The sequence below is a fragment of the Spermophilus citellus genome (genome assembly GCF_964194105.1).
Source record: "Spermophilus citellus genome assembly, chromosome: 17".
Classification (NCBI taxonomy): domain Eukaryota; kingdom Metazoa; phylum Chordata; class Mammalia; order Rodentia; family Sciuridae; genus Spermophilus; species Spermophilus citellus.
The window spans coordinates 70,711,286-70,729,993 of NC_138199.1; the positions used below are offsets into that span (position 1 = coordinate 70,711,286).

At 48.7% G+C, this 18,708-nt stretch overlaps 1 protein-coding gene across 6 annotated transcripts in view; it reads right to left on the bottom strand.

Annotated features, from left to right (window-relative positions):
- Positions 1-18,708, bottom strand: part of SLC39A11 (solute carrier family 39 member 11) — a 406,238-nt gene that overhangs the window by 219,251 nt on the left and 168,279 nt on the right. For 4 of the 6 annotated variants that reach the window (XM_081271048.1, XM_081271050.1, XM_081271046.1 and 1 more), the window contains one exon: positions 9,210-9,351. In XM_081271048.1, the coding sequence (XP_081127174.1) occupies positions 9,210-9,351 (142 nt within the window). The remainder of the gene's footprint in view (positions 1-9,209; positions 9,352-18,708) is intronic. The other 2 variants (XM_081271051.1, XM_081271049.1) reach the window with 1 other exon arrangement.

An 18,708-nucleotide genomic window follows, 5' to 3' on the forward strand; every position in this document is an offset into this window, starting at 1 on the left:
GACACATAAACCAACAAATAAGAATGGAAACTCCAAAATAGACCCACACAAATATGGTCAACTAAATTGTTCAAAAGCAAAGGCCATTCAATGGAGAAAAGAATCTTTTTGATAAATAGTGCTGAGGAAATTGATCATGTAAAAATGATATAAAAAAATAGCCTTGAACTCTGTGAGACATTATTTTAAAAAAATCAATATGCTCAAAATTGATCACAGACCTAAGTGTAAAATAGAAAACTTTTAGAATAGAACAGGAGAAAATCTATGTGATCTTGGGTTTGGCAAAGAATTCTTAGATCTAACACCATAAGTAAAATCTGTCAAAGACAACTGGTAAAGTGGACTTTATCCAGATTAAAACTTCTGTCTTGCAAAGTCACCATTAAGATCATGAGAAGTAAAGCCACAGGAGAAAATGAAAACAGCATATCTGACAAAGGATTTGTATCCAGCATACACATCAAAACCCTCCCAAAACCCCTGCAATAGGAACACAAACGTTTAAAAAAAATGGACAAAGGATTTTGATAGAAATGAAGATGTACAGATGGCAAATGAGCACATAAAAGATGCTGAACATCATTAAGCATTAGGGAAATACAAATTAAAGCCACAAGAGACCACTGCACTCATTAGAGAAGCTCAAATGTAAAATCAAAATAAAACACTAATATTGCATGGGCTGGTGAGGACACAGAGCAGCTAGAACTCTGGTGGGACTCATGAACTATACAACACAGCGTGGAGATTTCCTACAAAGTGAAACATTTACGTGACCCAGCAACCTCACTCCTGGGTATCTGCCCAGGAGAAATGAAAACTTAGGGTTTATGTAAATAGTTACAGCAATGTTATTCATAATCGCCCAAAATTGGGATCCAAATGAGATCTCTCTCAGCTGGTCATTGGGTAAACAGATAGTGATATATCTGTATAGCGTAATACTACTCAGCCACAGAAACAAACAACTATCGATACTTGCAAGATCATGAAGGGTGCACAAATGCACATTGCCACGTGAGAAATCAGATTCAAGGGCTCCATGCTGTACGATCCCATCTTCTGGAAAAGGCAAAACCACAGGGGGAAGAGACCAGTTCAGAAGCTGCCCAAGGTCAGATGAAGAGTGGACAACCAGGTAGGGTAGGGTTGACTACCAGGGATGGCACAAGGGATCTGGGGAGGTGACAGAACTATTCCATATCCTGACTGTGGTGGTGTTTACATACCTCTGGATTTCTTATAACCCAGAACTGTACACAAAAGAATAAACTTTACCATTTATAAATTTTAAAGTAAGGAGTACAGATTTTTTTTTTTTAGAACTTATCTCCTAAGCAATTAGACTGATATTCTTGAATGACCACATAGTTTGGAATTTCATGATTATATGATCCTGTAAGGTTTTTCAGACCAAGCTGCACATCAGAACATTTTCCAAGGTGACCTTGACATGCTGTGCAGCTTCTTTCTAAGACTGAACTAATGAAAATCATGCTCTTGTTCTGGCGAGGCCATAGGGTAAGGCTACAGGTGATACCCATCTGAAAAACAGTAAAAAAAAAAAAAAAATCCCTTATTTGTTACCCTGGGGAAGAAAGGGAGATCCTGAGACAGGCAATGGGATTTGGAAGACGGGCCTCGGCCTTCCTTTTGTCATCCTTGGGGGTGGAAATAACCTCTCTCTGGATTGCAGGTCTGAAGATGTGGGAAAAAAAACTAAACCTCAAACTCTTCTCCTGGGCAGGACCAAAGATATGCACCTCAGTAAGCACCCATCTCCATTCCAGACGCAATCTCCCACAGATGGTCCGGAAGGCTGGCAAGAGAAAGGGGTCAGGGGCAGGCGCTTTTACCACATTCAGCTCATTCTTCTCTCTTTGGTACTCCTTTGCTTGTCCAAGACTTGGATAAAATCTCACTTGACAGTGGTCTTGACAGATGGGCACAGGCCAGAGCAAGGCCAGCATGGAAGTGGTGGCCTCTGGAGAAATAGGGTGAGCTGGTACATCAGTGGACACAGAGTCTGGTTCTCCATGGTGAGCTCCTAATAAAGGCTCAGGATTCATTCTAGGGCTGTTGGTGGTTTACATAGACCATGTGAAACCAGAAACAACAGCCTATATTTGTTTCCCAAAACAGAAGTGGGTCCATATGAGAGCACATGTCCCCTGTTTTTTATGTGTACAACAGTTTTCCTTACTGGAAAGGACACAATCAATCTTCACTGAGGTTGACAGGAGCCAATCTCCCTGTGGCCTGCTGAGGACTAGTGCTGGGAGACCACAGGTGACTGGGTCTCTTGGGGGAAGAGGATGGAGACTTCTAGTTCACTGTGTCTGTTCTAGTTAGCTTTTTCTCACTCTTACCGAAAGACCTGACAAGAACAATGTAGAAGAGTAAATATTTATTTTGGCTCATGGTTTCAGAGATTCAGTCCATGGTTGGCAGACTCCATAGCTCTGGGCCTAAGGTGAGGCAGAACACATGGCAGAAGGGCATGGTGGAGCAAAGCAGCTCAGGACATGGCAACAGCGAGAACTCTGCTCACCAGGAACAAAATAAAAACCCCACAGTCACACCCCAGGAACCCAATTCCTTCAGCCACAACTTACCTGCCTACAGTTGCCACCCAGTAAATTCATAAGTGGATTAATCCACTGATTAGGTTGTAACTCTCAATCTAATCCTTTCAGCTCTGAAAATTCTTGCATCGTCTCACACACACGCTCTTGGGGGACACCTCACATCTAAACCATAACAATGTCTGAGGGTTAGTTGTCGGAGACTATCTTGCACACTCCCCTTGGCTGCTCTCCTCAAGAGATACCCTTGCCATTCCCACCAACACATGAGTAGATTGAGGTAATGCAGAAGTCACGAGTCCTGAGAGTTGGTTCCGTTTCAAATCAACAACCAGATAGCCAGGTAGTCAATCAACCAGCCAGCCAATCAACCAAGCAGCCATTCAGTCATGCAGCCATTCAGTCAACCAACCAACCAACCAACCAGCCACTCAACCAGCCAGCCATCAACCAACCAACCAGCCAGCCAACAGGGAGTCACTGTGAACATCCATAGTGACCGAGTCCCCTGACCCCTGAAATAAGGATTCCCTGAGACAACCAATTTAGTTCTCAGATACTTAGAGCTATGTTCTTCCTCTGATCCAGAGTAGGGAAATGCACTACATATAAGAAAGCAGAATACATAGCCCCGAGGGCAGACAGAGTACCAACCAGGAAGCTTCTTCCTACAAAGCAAGCCCAGGTCCAGTGGGACACAAGGGGACCCCTCCTCGTCAACGCAGGAGAGCATCAACCTATCCCAGATGCTGCAGCAGCCGAGTCCTTCACAAGGTTCAAAACCTGATTCTCACCTTCTCCGAAGCCCCTCTGGCTCCAAGGCTGCCAATTCCAGTAACTGGCATCAGTTTTCTCCCTGGTCAAAACCAGCTTCCAGTCCTTACTAAGAGCTTTCAATAACAGGCAAAAGGAAAGAAAAAACTGGAAGGCAGTGAATACACAAAACAGCCACCTACGAACCCTAATCACTTGAAACCAAAGTGCCACACTGTGCTTCCCCAGGTTAAAGAGCTTCTGGAAAACACACACACACACACACACACACACACACAGAGCAAAGCAAAACAGAATAACACAAAAAGTGCCAAAAGTGACCAGGCTGCCTGTCCCCAGGAGCAGTCTCCTAAATCCTTGAGTGATAAAATCTTGGCAGGAAAAGCCTAGCGGACTGCTGCTGCCACCCAGGCCCCTCATCTGCTTCCCAAAAGCAGTTAAAAACACATTTCCCCGTTTATAAGAGACTTATGAGCTGAAATGAATGTGTCAGAACAGTTATAAATACGACGGAACCCGCTAACCAAGCAAATCTTAAATTCTGCATAAGGAGACAGTATCCCTAACTCCTTGGTAGACACTTTATGAATATTTCAAACGAAGCATGCAGCAGCTGCTCCAAGGCTCCAGATGAATTAAATGGGCTTTTGTTACTGCCAGGATCGACCTCCCCTGGCTTCCTCTTATTTCCTCCCGCCTCTCACTTGTACCAGACGAACGCCCCTCCACACTAACCAAGTGCCCGAAGCCCGTCACGGAGCCATCAGAGAATGGGCTGATCCCTGGTCTGTGTGGAATAGGTTGTCCCATAAAAGGCATGTCTACCTGGAATCTCAGAGGTGACCTTCCTTGGAAATTGGGTCTTCACAGATGCAATTAATCAAGCAGGATTCAGAGGGCAGACGATTTCGGCCAGCAGGAGTAAGTTATGGAGATCTATTTTACAGCACAGTGACTGCAGTTCATGATAAATTATATTTCAAAATTAGAGTAAATACTAAATGTTCACACTGTATACTCTAAAAGTTAAGAACATAAGGTCTTACATGTGTTAATCAGCTTGATTTAATCATTCTATCATGCAAATGCATACCAAAACACCACATTGTGCCCTCACGTTTAACTGACAATTAATAATTACACAAATACTTAATTTTTTAATTAAAAAAGAAGTGGCCTTACTAGATTAGGACGGGCCCTAAACCTACAAGAAAGAGAGTTTGGGACTTAGAGACACAGGGAAGATGGCACATCACAACAGGGGTGGAGACCAGAGGGACGCAGCTACTAGCCAAGGACCCTGCAGCCACAAGGAGAGGAGAGGCAGGGAGGAACCTCCTCCCGAGCCTGGGCAGATGCGGCCCTGGCCCACCATCATCTCAGATGTCCACCCTACAGAACTGAGAACAGATTTCCAACTGCTGTCAAGGCCACACAGCCTGTGGTGCTTGGTGCCAGCAGCCACAGGAGAGACGCTCACGTCTCGGGGGACGGTGGGAGAGGACAGCCCTGGGCCACCCTTTCCATTTCATTAGCCAAGGCTGCACACCTGCCAGCTGTCTTACTCAACCAGACTAAGACCATTTGCTGGGTGAAGTGGCACACACTTGTAATCTCAATAGACCCAGAGGCTGAGGCATGAGGATCTCAAGTTCAAGTCCAGCCACAGCAACTTAATGAGGCCCTAAGCAATTCAGCGAGACCCTGTCTCTAAATACATACATACATACCTACCTTCAGGCTGGGGACTTAGCTCAGTGGTAAAGCACCCCGAGTTCAATCCCTTTTTTTGTGTGTGTGTGTTTGTGTGTGTGTATGTGTGTGTAACTTTTCTCTAGTGGTTCTCCAAGTAAGGTTTCAACTTCCTTCAGCTCTTTCCCATTCAGTCCCTCAGCATTCCCAGCCCATGCAGGTGTGAGGCTAACACAAGGAGCCAGAAATACAGTGAGGATCTAAATCGGAGAGACAGGTGGCTCTCTGGCCATCTCGATCTCCTTTACATTGAATACCATATGGGGGAAGACAGTGTTTAAAAAAAAATGGTGCAGTGCTGTGACCTGACCCCTCCCCACTGTCCAGATTCACATGTGGCAGTCCTAATGCCCAGTCTCTCAGAATAGAATGTATTTGGAGGCAGTTTTATTAAGATGAGATTATTAGGGGCTAGGGGCAAAGCTTGGTGGTACAGTGCTTGCTTAGCATGGAAGGCCCTACAGTGGATCTACAGTACTGAGCGAGCGCGAGCAAGTGCTATCATTAAAGTAGGCCCTGCTCCCATACCGCCATGTCCTTATAAGAAAAGGAGACTGGGCCAATACACACAGGGACCAACATCTGAACTCACAGGGAGGTGGCCATCTTAAGACCAAAGAGAAACCAACCAACCTACTGGCACTTGGATCTCCGACTCCACCCTTCAGAGTCCAGAGAGAACAAAATTCCTGCTGCTGAAGCCTCCTGGTGCAGGGTTCTTGGTTGCAGTAGCCTGAGCATACTCATATCGATGCCAAATTGCCTTGAGAGTCAGGCCACACTCCAAAACATACCCTGAAAACACATTCCAAACCAACTGCCTATCTCAGATCATCAAGTACATTTTAAAAAGAAAAAAAAAAAAGGCACAATCAAGAAAGTTCCATTCAAGCGCTGAGCATCTTTCTTGCCTAACGCAACGCTCTTCAGAAGCCCGAGAATCCTTAGTGTGTCCCAAGAGTGGTCCCGTGAACCCAGACACACAGCAGTGCCATGCTGCCTACAGAGCCCTGAGCAAGAGGTTATGTCTACATTATTCCCTTATTGTATTTAACATCCATGATGCTAAAGAGCTCCTGGAAATTATTATTATTGAGCCCTCTGTTCTTCATCCTGCAAAAGATTTTTTTGTGGCACATTTTAATAGCTACATTCACCACCTTTTTAATGAAGTGCTGGTAACTTGTCCCAGCCCAGAAAGGTGGGACTGAATCAACTCTCTTTAGCCTGAAGAGGGTGCTAGTTGTGGGGGTGGGGCGGGGGGAGTCCACTCAGCTGAATGGGAGAAGCTCAAGACAGTCAAGGAGCCATTTAGAAAAAGCTATAACTTTTGCTTCCCCAAAGCATTATGCACACAAAAATTCTGCATAAAATTTCAAGAGGCTCATGAACCCTTTGGTGCCCATGCACCAACCCCAGATGTAAAGAACCCCTGACCTAGTTTCTAGAATTGACTCAGCGTTGTCATTACCTAGAGAGAAGCACATATTGAAATGCTCTCCGCCACATCCTTCATAAGGGCAAAAGACTGGAATTGATCTGAAGGATTATTAATTATGGAACATCAGAGCAATACCAAAATGGAATGGATCCAGGAGTGTCCCACACAAATACCCTAATGTACTGTTAAGTGCAAAGCCACAAGGTACAGAACAAAGAGTCAAGTTTGATTGCATAAGCATCACGCTTCTAAAAGGATATACAAGAAATGAAACAATGTGTCTGAGATAAAGGAATTGAAGCTGGAGTCTAGAAAATTTTTTAATCCTTGTTCTTGCAATGCGAATGAAAAGAAAGTTAGTTGGGGTCGATCGAGGATGGGTGGGTGGATGAGGGAGAGAGAGAAGAGAGAAGGGGGAGAGTGTTTTAAAAGGATTTCTGCCTTGCTAAATCCCAAAATATCCCCAGCTCCGAGAAGAGCTGTATCATAGAAAATCTTGGCACAAGACAAACAGGAAAGCATCTCATCAATGCTTTCCCAGGCTCGGCGGCGGCGGCGGCGGCTGCTGCGGCTGAGGGCAGCTGAACTGCCCTCCCACAGTGTGGCTTATTCCTGTTGCTGAACCAATTACGGGACATGATAACAGCAGTGCCAATATTATTTTTTAAAGGCTGGTGTTTCTCACTAACTACCCATTAAAGCGATCTACTTGCTCCAGTTACAGCAGGCGAAAGGGCAGATCCAGATGGTACAAACAATGCATATTCAGGTTCAATCTGCATGAAGCCAGTCATCAAATAACCAGTAGTAGTCTGAGAGTCCCCAGATGCCTGACACCCACAGGTGTGTCCAGGTGAGAGGGATGTCTGGGCTCAGCAAACTATCTTCACACCCCCAAGAGCTGCATTTGCCGAAGTATCAGAACAGTTAGCAACAGCTAGGAGGGTTGCTTGGTAACCTGGCAACAGGCTGCACTTGGTGTTCAGGAGCAGGGGGAGAGGACTGCCTTGCCCTCCTCCAGGGGCCCCCTCGACTCCTAACCCTGCGATGGCCAAGAAGGTCCAGTAATCCCCAGGCTGTCTTGTAGAGCCACCAGCTCCCCTGGTCTGGTCCTTGCTGTGGCTCCATTGGAAAAAGTCTATCAAAAGGATTGCCAGTTACTGTTTTTGAGTGACAGGCACTGAATCTCTTCCTCCTAACCCCACCTCTGTGGCTTTAAAGAGAAGCAATGGGATATAAAAAATTCAGGCCAACTTTTGTCGTCCTACAGAAGGCTCAGAATCAGGACTGCAACATCTTCAAAGGGACACATGAAGCCTAGGCTTACGATTCCTTGTGGGAATCCAGAGAGGCCCATGTGCCTGTGTCTGGACTCAGCCTCCAAAATGACAAGTTTTATAGGAACATGGTGCCCACCCTCATCTCCAGAGGCAGCCCGCCACACTCTCCAGGAAAGGAGAAGAGTGGGCAGCACCCCGGCCCTCCCAATCCGAGCATGAATGAGCTATGCAGCTGGAGGCAGAGAGCAGAGGTGGTATTCTGACCCCTGTTACTCGAGCTCGTGCTATATCCACATGGGAGGTGGCGGGGGCAGTGGGGGTGAGCGGGGTCAAAGAGACATTCTGTTCTCCATGAATAATGCACGCAGGGCATGACCTGAACCCAGACCACTGAGACCCAGCCACGTTGAGGCTCCAACTTTCCACAGCTTCCCACTGGGGGCTGGTGACCATCTCAGCTAGATATGATGAAAATACCAACTTAAAACGCCAGCATGGAAATGGGAAAGGACTTTGTCCCCTTCAGTCACTCCTGTGAAGACTGACCAGTCACTGACCATCTATTCCCAGTTCACTCAAGACAGATGCCACAGAGGCAGGTGCCCATCTCAACATGGTTTACTGAGTACACTGGTCATCCAAGGGCAGGACTTTGCCTAGCTAACATCACAGGAGAGTGAGGGGCGAACACGTCACAGCATCAGGGAATTGCTGCACCAAACCAGGACTTCCTAAAAAAGTTCAAAGGAAAACACAGGTGTGCAACTTGTGCTAACTGGCCCTCAAATGACCCACTTGTCCTCACTGAACAATGACACGGGGGAGTGGGGGAGGATCTTGCTCCCAAGGCTGGAAAACCACAGTCCCCTGGCATCCACAGCTGCTCAAAGGGCGGCAGCCCAGCCTGCACCTCTCCCCCAAGACTTGGGAATTGCTACCGGGCTCTTGAGCAATGCCCGCCTCTAATGCAGAACCAACTGCATGGCTTCGCTGTGTCAGTTTTACTGGCTGCACACAGAATCAGTGAGAGACACCACCAGTTTCCCAGGTGAATCAAAAAGATGAGCATCAAAAAAGGGGGGCAAAGAGGGGGAGACAGAGGGACAAATGCCCACACTCTACCCATTTAACCTGACCCTGTCCATTCGTCCACCTTGCAAAGAGGATCAAAAGGTGCCAATGCCATCTTTACAGCAAGCAGGTAGTTTGAGAACAGATGAGAAAGGCATCTCAGGCCAGAGCCAGTTTGGCTTTCAGGCAGCAGTGGGCCGAGTCCCTGGAGGGGCAGACGGAGCCCTGGCACCTCCCCCGTGGTTCTCCTACCCCACCCCAAGTCTCCACGTCTGGCTTGGCCATCTACAGCAGGGAGCTTGCCTGGAAGAAGCCCAGTGCTACCTATCCGGATGGAGAGTTCACTCTCAGGGAGGAGCAGCATGGGACCAGTGGGATCAGACTTCTTCATCAATGCAGTGTCGAAGTTCAGTGCCAGGGCCGTCTGAGGGTCTTCTGCTGCACCCTGAAACAAGAAGCATAGTGTCATTACAGCAGCTCATCTCCATGGGGCCCCCAGACCCTCTGGACCATGGTACCAAGGCAACTGGCCCTCGTCTGACAAGAGCACCAGGGCTGAGCTGGACCCTGGGCTCACGTGACTTTCAGGGAGGGAGGAAGGAGGGTAGGAAGATGAAAGACTTCTGGGGTAGAGGACAAAAACAAGATCCGAGGAGTTGGTACTGATCCTAGAAATGGGAAACACGTACAACTGGCAAGACTGGGGTCTGCACACCTAACCTCAGTAATGCACCTCATCAATGCCAATGATGGGCACAGGGGACCTAGCTCCAGGCTTATCAAAAGAAGCCCCTGTGGCCAGTCTACTCAGATGGCAGCTACGGCCCAGGATCCAAGGTCAGTGTGTCTGGGAAGGCGCCATCTTTGTATTTCTCAAGAGATAAAAGGAGGAGACCCAAACAGAAGTATCTGAGAGAAGTGGTGGCACTTGGAGTTTGGAGTCACAGCCAGATGGCCCAAACAAAGCCACTCTCTGTGCTGCCCTGACAAGTTGATAGACCATTTCACACTAACCAGGCAAAGGCCTGTGTGCAGCTCCCACAAACCTTTAGTGGCCTCCGACTTTATGGACACTTGGTGAACAAGATGAGGTCCCACTCTTACAGATCTTTGTTCTATTAGGAGCCAACAAGGAAACCAGGACGGACCACGAGCATCTCCCCAGAGGCACTGGGGAAGTGCTAACCCTGCAGGCCGCCAACAAAGCACAGGATCTCCAGGATCAAGAGGCGGACAAGGGGCTCAGTCCTGCACGACACTCCGCTTCATCCAAAGACCTCAAGGGTAAGGGCAAGTAAGCAGAATCACCCCCATGGGCAAAAAACAGCAAATCTCTTCAAGACCAGGTGTCACCGACTGTCCAGGTAGCAGTGACAAAATATCATAAACTAAGTAGCTTGTGGAAGTAGGGAGGTCCACCGTCAGGCTGCCAGGGCGGGGACAGGTTCCGTGTTTGGCATGTGTTATCTCTGACCTTCAGGCTGTGTGGTCACCGGGGAAGGGCTAGGAGTCCCCCTCCAGGGCCTTTAGGGCATTGACTCTACTGGTTGTGGGCTTCCACCCTCATGATCCATCTCCTCCCAGAGGTCCACTCCTAAAGCCACCCTAGAGGTGGGGATTTCTACATATGAATGTTGAGGGGACACAAGCATTCCTCCAAACAAATGAAAGTTTCCATTTAAAATATGTGACACTAACGTGGGAGAGGAAATGGCTTGTAATCCAAGCGCCGGAATGTGTCCACTTCCAAGAAAAGACTAAAACTGGGTTTCTGGTTAAGTTTCTTTTGTGAAGGAATTTCAGGAAAGGTGTAGCAGGCTTTATCCTACACATGCACACACGAACACATGCACACTTATACACACATGCAGATACATGTGCAGGTACAAACACCTCTTGCTTTCTCGTGGCCATGATGAGCAAGGATAAGAGCCTAATGATTCATCATTTTTTTTCTTACTACATAAAAAAAAATGACCCTAAGCCTCTCCTGCGTCTTTCCATGTGTCCAATGCATCAATGTCATCCTAATCCTTCATTTGCAATATCCCCGATAATGTACCTTAAAGCGGGGGCCAACCCTCATTTAGCCTTATTTTCAAAGGAAGTAGAGACGCCTCCAAGCCCCGTCGGAGCCTCCCCCATATGGTCCTGGCTATGACCCTGGAATCAACCTCCTGCCTGGAGGCGGCCGGCACTGCAGGTGGATAGACGCTGCAGCATGGTAGAGGGGCACGCAGGCCAGTCTCTGCCTCTGCAGAAGCCCCTCTGGCCACCTCCAAGTGACAGCTGGTGTCTGTGTGGTGTGCCTGGGGCACCGAGTCACAGCTCTCTGTTTACATGCTTTAATTATTTCTAACTCTCTGCCTCCCGCCGACATCTGAGGGATCACTGCAGCCATAAAAGACAGTCCACTGGGAAACTGCGTCCTACCGTTGACTCGGCTTCCTTCGTCTTCCTTCTTTTTTTCACAAAGTGATTGATGCGTAACCAGGGGGATGATGCAGAAAGAGCCGCTGTATTACGGGAGCATGCAGCAGCATTAATACGCACAGGGCTGGGACTGCGTGTTCGACCACAGCCCACTCAGGAAGGGGCAGCTCAGAGACCCCAGGTTACTCTAGAACAGTGGTTTTCAATGAGGTGATTTCACATGGTCCCACTGGGCCACCAGGGATGTTTGTGGCATGTCACTGTGGGGGTGGGGGTGCTGCTGGTGTCTCAGGTGGGTAGAGACCAAGGATGCTGCACAAGACCCTGCAGTGCACAGGGGCCACCACAGCAAGGCTTGCCCTGGCTAATGCCACAGTGCCAAAGCCGAGAACCTGCTGAGGACGACGAATGGGCACGACCCCAAGGCTGCCCACATCAGCACGCGGCAATGCCGGGCATTTGCTCTTTCCTGTGCCACTATCTCTAGGAAGGCTGCCTGCCTGCCCTTGTGTATCTCCAGTCAAGTTTCACTTAAGCATCAACCATTGCCCGAGACAGCCCTACAACCCCCACCCCCCAACCTAAACGAACACTTCAAAAACAGCATCTCCTTGCAGAAACAAACCCCAGACACTGCTCCTCGGGGCTTGCTGCCCAAGGTGAGGAAGACCACTGCCCAGTGCTGAGGCCTCCAGAACCCTCAAGAGACACGTCCCAGGCCCTAGGGACGTGACACAGCCACATCCCACATTCTCATGATCTCGCCTTCTCCTTCGAGACCATAATAACCAATCGATGACAAGCTAAAGGCCCAGGTAGTGATGATGCCGAACAGACTCACATACGGAGTCTACGGCAACCCTTCCAGTGGATCAGCGTTTGACCCATGCTAGCCTACCACAAACAGACGTGGTGTTACCAGCAGCAGGAGGCTGAGAAAGCGGTGTTTGAGCCAAGACCTGAAGACAAAGGAAGAAGAAACACGGGTACCCCCACCCCTCCATATCCTTCTGCCACCTTATCAACCTATATTTTATATTTTGTTTGTTATGTTGCTTTCTATCAGCATTTTGGGGGACAGGGGTAAGTGCACGAAGAAAATTCCACCTAGAAGCTGCCCTCTCTAAGGCTAGCCAAGGACCCACTCCCACCTGTGCTCCATACACTCAGCCCTCAGAAGGTGGCGCTGCACGTGCATCGTGCTACTGTAACAGCCGAGATACTGACTGGGCCTCAGAACCCATCAACAGATGAGCAGGTGAAGAAAATATGGCCCACGTTTCCTCAAGGCACAGATTTACACATGTGTGCAAATATCACATCAAATCCCAGTAATGTGCCCAACAATACGTGTTAATAAAAAGTGGCAGGGCCAAGCAAGCTACAGAAGTGGCAGAAGCACCTCAGAGGGAAGCCCAGGCCAGCACCTCCTCCATCCCCACACCTGGCCAGCCCTCCACTGTCCTATCCAGACATTGGCCTCCAGGGGTCCTCCCAGACCCCCCCCCACCCGATTCCCAACATGCCTCGCCCGCCACTCTCAAATGCTGCCAAGGAAACCAGAGAACTATATCCCTCCAAGCTCCAGAGGGCAGCCCCACAGAGAGCTGCCAACTGTGCCTCGGTGACTTTATCATCATGTCCCTGGCAGTTGGGGGGAAAGTCGGGAGTCACCTGCTGGGACAAGGTGGCTCTACCTGCTGGGTTGACACTGCAGCTTCTCAGGGAGCCCTGTCCCCTCACTGGGCACTCAAGTACAGGAACACTGAAGTTCCACCTGGATGCCTTCAACAGACGTGGCCTGGCAGGAGGGACCAAGGCTCCAGGAAAAAACGCTTCCCTGACGCTCCTCTCTTCTTGACTTGACATTCTTCTGTACATTTCTGGGGCTTTTTTTTTTTCTTTTGACATCCCTGCAAAGCCTTTCCCTTCGCACTGCCTCGACCAACCCTGGCAGCCCCACACGGCCAGCAAGGTGAGGGTGCTCCATCCCAGGGCGAACACGCTGCTCTCCACTTTCCACCGCAACCCTGAGAGTCTGCTTGGCTGCTCATCACAGGAACAATGAGTCACCTTCCTCCCTGTCCCCTCCAGAGTGGGCCCCTGAGGCTTTGGAAAGTTCAGGTTTGCTGTGTCACCTTGCAGTTTCCAAATGTCAGAGTGTCAGATACACCAGCCCCTCCCCCAAGGTGCAAAAAGGCTCCCTTCCTTCACCACCACCTCCTTGCCCAAGTCCCCCTCCCAGCCTCCCTCCCACCTCCTCACCCTTCTCCAAACCCAGCTCAGTACGGAAAGCCAAGTGCAGGCCCCTGGAGGCAGGAGGCCACCCCACCCAGTGGGCAGAACTGGAGACTGCGGTCCTCCTCCAGTGAGATCATTATCATGATTATTATTATTATTACTATTATGATGCATGGTTAGGGGCCAGCCACGGCGCAGAACTAACAGCAATTTCCACCTACTCTGGAAAGATGTGCAAAGCAGGAGCTGGAAAAGAATAGCATTTTCCAGAGGAAGAGAGAGGAAGTGGACAGAAGGGGATGGAGAGAAGAAGTGGAATACAGTCAGGAGGGGCGGGCAGGAGGAGGAGACAGCCCTACAACCCCCACCCCCCAACCTAAACGAACACTTCAAAAACAGCATCTCCTTCCAGAAACAAACCCCAGACACTGCTCCTCGGGGCTTGCTGCCCAAGGTGAGGAAGACCACTGCCAAGTGCTAAGGCCTCCAGAACCCTCAAGAGACACGTCACCAAAGCAACAAGCTAGAATGTCACTGAAGGAATGGAGTGTCCAGGTGGAGTTTGTAACAGGAACTGAAGACCCCAAGCCAGGCACAGCCAGATAAGCATCAGCAGGTACTAGGCACAGCCACCCAACTCCCTGTAAGCAGCCTGGCACGTCTGCTCCGGGTCCCAGTAGTGAGCTCAATGTGTTTCATGCCACTTGTTCTCTGGTTCTCACCACTGGGGTGTCTCAGGGGCACGAACCACTGTGTTGGGGAAAGGTAAAGGGGACCAACCTCTGCTTCCCACAGGTGCAGGAGGGAAGCCTGACCTTTCCAAACCCACACCCTCCTTCCACCAAACAGATGGGGTGGGGGTCTCCCTGACCTCTCCGCCAGGTTTCAGCCAATGCAGACTCTGGGCTCCCTGGGCCTCTTGGGGAGCAGTCTTTTTATAAATATATAGGCATCTATATAAATTCTTCTTTAATTCGGACACATACCTTTATTTATTTATTTATTTTAATGTGGTGCTGAGGATTGAACCCAGGCCCTCGCACATGTGAGGCAAGCACTCTACCGCTGAGCCGCAGCCCCAGCCCGGGGGAGCAGTCTCTGTAAGTGAGATTTGTCAACAAGTCAGAGCTCCTGAGGAAGGAGCGAGAGAAAGGTCAGGGGATTAACTGGCAGCCTCCCCCCACCTGCCAGCCACAGCTAAAGGGAGGCAGGACATTGCACCCAAGGGAGAAGGGGACAGGGACCTCAGAAGCAGGGCTCCAAGGGTGGATGGGAATGGTCTGTGAGGGCTTGGCCTCCTCCCCCACAGCAGCCTCTGGCTCCCTCCATCCCCACTTAACCCAGACACATGAGGTGATGTTAAATAATTGATGCTGTTTTTATTACTGAGAAGTCACCGTGATAATGACACTCGCAACACAATCTTAAATTATTCCACATAATGGAAAAAAAATTAAATGTCGCCGGGATCATCCACTAGAATATGGATGGCAGTTACATAATAGATGAACTCATCTCACAGAGAGCCCAGCACGGGCTGCCACCCGGGGCCAGGCTGACTCGGGGTGACAAGCGGCCAGCCTCAAAGCAACTGGGGACACTGACTGGTACAGACGCCGAGGCAGAAGGTGCAGTCCTGCCTTGGGTCCTCCTGGCAGGTCGCTGCTGTGCTTGCCTCAGTTTAGCTACACATTCAGGGGTCCTGGGCTACAGTCGAGATCCTTAACAATGAGGAGAATGATGACTCAAGGCACTGGGCTCCTAGCAGCTCTCAGAGCACCCTCCCTCGTGCAGGGCACCAGGACCGCATCTAGTTTGGTTTCAGTCCTTCCCCCCTACAAATCCAATCAGTGTTTGGAAAAGCAGGTTTTAAAGCTTTGAATTATTCATACTTGACGTTTTCAAAATGCTAGATGAAGAAGCCGAGCTCCCTCCTCCACTCAGGCCTACTCTGGTTCCAACAAGCCCCCTCTGATGTCCCCAACAAGCTTCTGTCATCCATCTACCAGCGCTGCAGTCAGGGCTCCACTTCTGGTCAGCGTCCAATCATGCAGTTGGTTTACCAGGATGAATGAACTCTCCATCATGAGAAAAGATTTCACAAGGGAGAATAAACACCCAGGTGACCACGAAGTGGGGCAGAGGGAGGGACGGGTGCAGAGAGGGGAAGAAAGGACCTCAACCAACCAAAGATACTCCAGCTGGTGGCAGAAAGCATGACTTTCCACCCATCTCAGGGTTCCACATGCTGAACGATTATGTAAGATCATCCTGTCAGTTTGGGGACCACATGAGGTACAGGCGCCTGCGACTCTCTGGAGGTCCCAGCTCCACTCCCGTTGCTGGCAGTCAGCCCACTCCCTGCTGAGTTAAGGTGGAAAACCACCTGAACCCCCGGGAATCCCCTGAGCCCACTTCCTCCAGCTTCCTCCCATCTCTTCTGTGACCTCAGCCTGAAGATTCACGACGGAAGTGATTCACCCAGACTCCTAGCTATATCTAAGCTAGTTATGGGCGCTACTACTCAAACTCCCTTTTGGGGGATGAAAGTTTCCCCTATTTCTGATGCCAAGTTACTATTCATGATCAAACCTATTTAATCACATTAGACAGATTTTAAAGCACCACACAGTCCTGCAGAGATGCAGCTCTAGGACAATCTGCCCAGGGAGCTCCCCAACAGCTGATCCAGGCAGGCATACTCTGTGCTTGTATTCAAGGTCCAGGCGTCCCACTAGCGTGGGTGACACACAAACTGGGCAATGGCAGAGTCTTCCAAACCACGAGGCTTTTTTCTTTAAGCTCAAAATGTAATTCCTCAAGGAATGCAAGTGCCTTGGTGTAACAAGGTTTTCACTTTCTAATCCATCCCCAGTGATCGCTCGGGGCTTCTCATCCCCCTCCGAGACCTCGTCTAAGACTTTATTAAAATACACCCACACAGTCACTCAGCCAGAGAACCTCCATCCCGTCCTTCTCAGGCAACTTTTCTGATCTCTCAGATATGAGGATATCAGATTCCATCAGACATTCACTAAAAGTCATTATTTCTCTTCCCATAAAAATGCATGTATTTCAGGTACCTACTACTAGGTAATAAAATAACCCAAAACTTGGTGGCTTAAAACAATGACCAATTATTACTTGGCAGTCAATTAACTGGGCTCTGCTGAACTGCCTGTTCATGGGCCTGGTCCATGGGGGCTCATCCAGAGGTCATGGTCTAGGAGGATACACCACCTGGATCTGGCAGGCTGCCGTCCTGGGGTTGGCTGACCACTGGCTAGAAAACACTCATTCCTCCCCACGAGGACGCTCAACCACCAACCTCCTGACTGTTGGTTCATATGGTTAATTGTCAAGTGCTCAAGTCTCTGCCCATGTCCAGTTTGCCACCTTCCCACTGACCAAAGCCAGTCAGCAGCCATCGAGACTAAGGGGGGGGGGCAAGTTGACAGTGCGGCACGTGAGCAGGATCTGTCATGCTGTCGGGGTACAGATGCCAAGGGGGAAGAATCCATGACCATCTCGCAAGCTCCTAAAGCACGTACACAGACTTACAAAATGTCACATGCAACATGAAGGGCACTCGACACACCCACACTACAGACAGCTGCTGTGTCAAACCCTCAGATTCCATCTCTTTTCTAAAGAAAGGCCTCTGTAATGGAGACCCAAGGGACATGCTCAGAGGTCTTAAAGCTTAATAAGTTTTTTATTTCATATTTTTATTTAAATGATAGTCAAGAAAAAATAATGTCAACCACCCAGCGGCTGGCTTGCAATGCCTGTCCTGCATTCGGTGTTTCTCACTGAGTGGGTTCCAAGCTGTACTGCCCGAGCTGTGGAGGCCGGTGGGAGGAGGAGAGAGGCAGGCTCCACGACTTCCAGGGCCTCGTGAAGATGAGGGAGCTCTCTGAACAGTTCTAGAACTGCAATAGGAGTTGACTCCACCCAGCAGGTGTGTCTCATGGGATAGAGCCGTCAGAACCCAAGGGGACGGATCTCTGAGGCCAGCAATCGGGTGGATGTTTTTAGCAAAGGAGATCCTGCCACATTATGAAAATATTGTTGCTTTCGGTTTTGCCAACTGTTTTGATTTATACCGACAAGTTTTTGGTTTTACAACAGTTGAAGAGCCCAAAGCGTGAGGCCTAATTTATATCTGATTTTATGTTTGTGCACATTGATGCCATAAATGCACAACAGTACCGTAAAGATAGCTCGAGTCAACCCTGAGGATGCACGAGTTTTATTTCCTTCAAAATGAGTACACACATTAACCAAATGGGAAAAACGCAGGCCTGCAGCTCAGAGCAATGGGATCCTCCTCCTCCCTGCTTCCCCCCACCAACTGTAGCTCAAAAATATAGAAATCCCTGCTTTAAATGATGGACTAATACAGACAACATTAATAGTCCATACTGACTTCATAACTGTTTTTCTATGCTCTGAAGTCACAAATGGTTTAAGGACCCCCCTGGAGTCAAAGTAGCATGCTGACCAACACACCATGCCTGCCTAATCTCTTTAGTGATTCATTTTGTCATAAACCACAATTTCCCAGAGTTCCTTGTTCCATAAGATGCTTCAAGGGAAAGGATACCTGGAGGGACTGGTGCATTGGGTCAAGTCTGCACATGAAGAGCATGGGTTTGGTTAAATCCTACATTATTTGGCCATATATAAAACCTACTAATATTCAGCTTTAGGGAATAGTATTCAAAGAATTCTATTCTAGGTTCAATCCTCAGAAAACTCGGCAAAATATTTATCTGTACAATTGAGTCTGATCATATTCTATCCAGGGGTATAAAAGGTGGTTGGAGCTCTGGGTCTTAAGTATCTATTTTCACAAATAAAATTCTGTGTTTATCATCCTTAAAGATGATTCATACAGTTCATTTTACACACACCCTTATCCCTAACAGCTGAAGGTTAGAAAATCAAGAAGGCCATCGTTCTAGAAAACCCAGTCCTTCCCTTTGCTTTATCACAATGTAAAGAAATGAAAATAAATAAACCAGCCCTTTTAGTCCAATGCTGGAAAAGAGGTATCTGTTACCCCACTGCCCAAGAGAAAAGACTAAAGTTGGGCTTATCCCCAATCTTTATAGTTTTGATAATC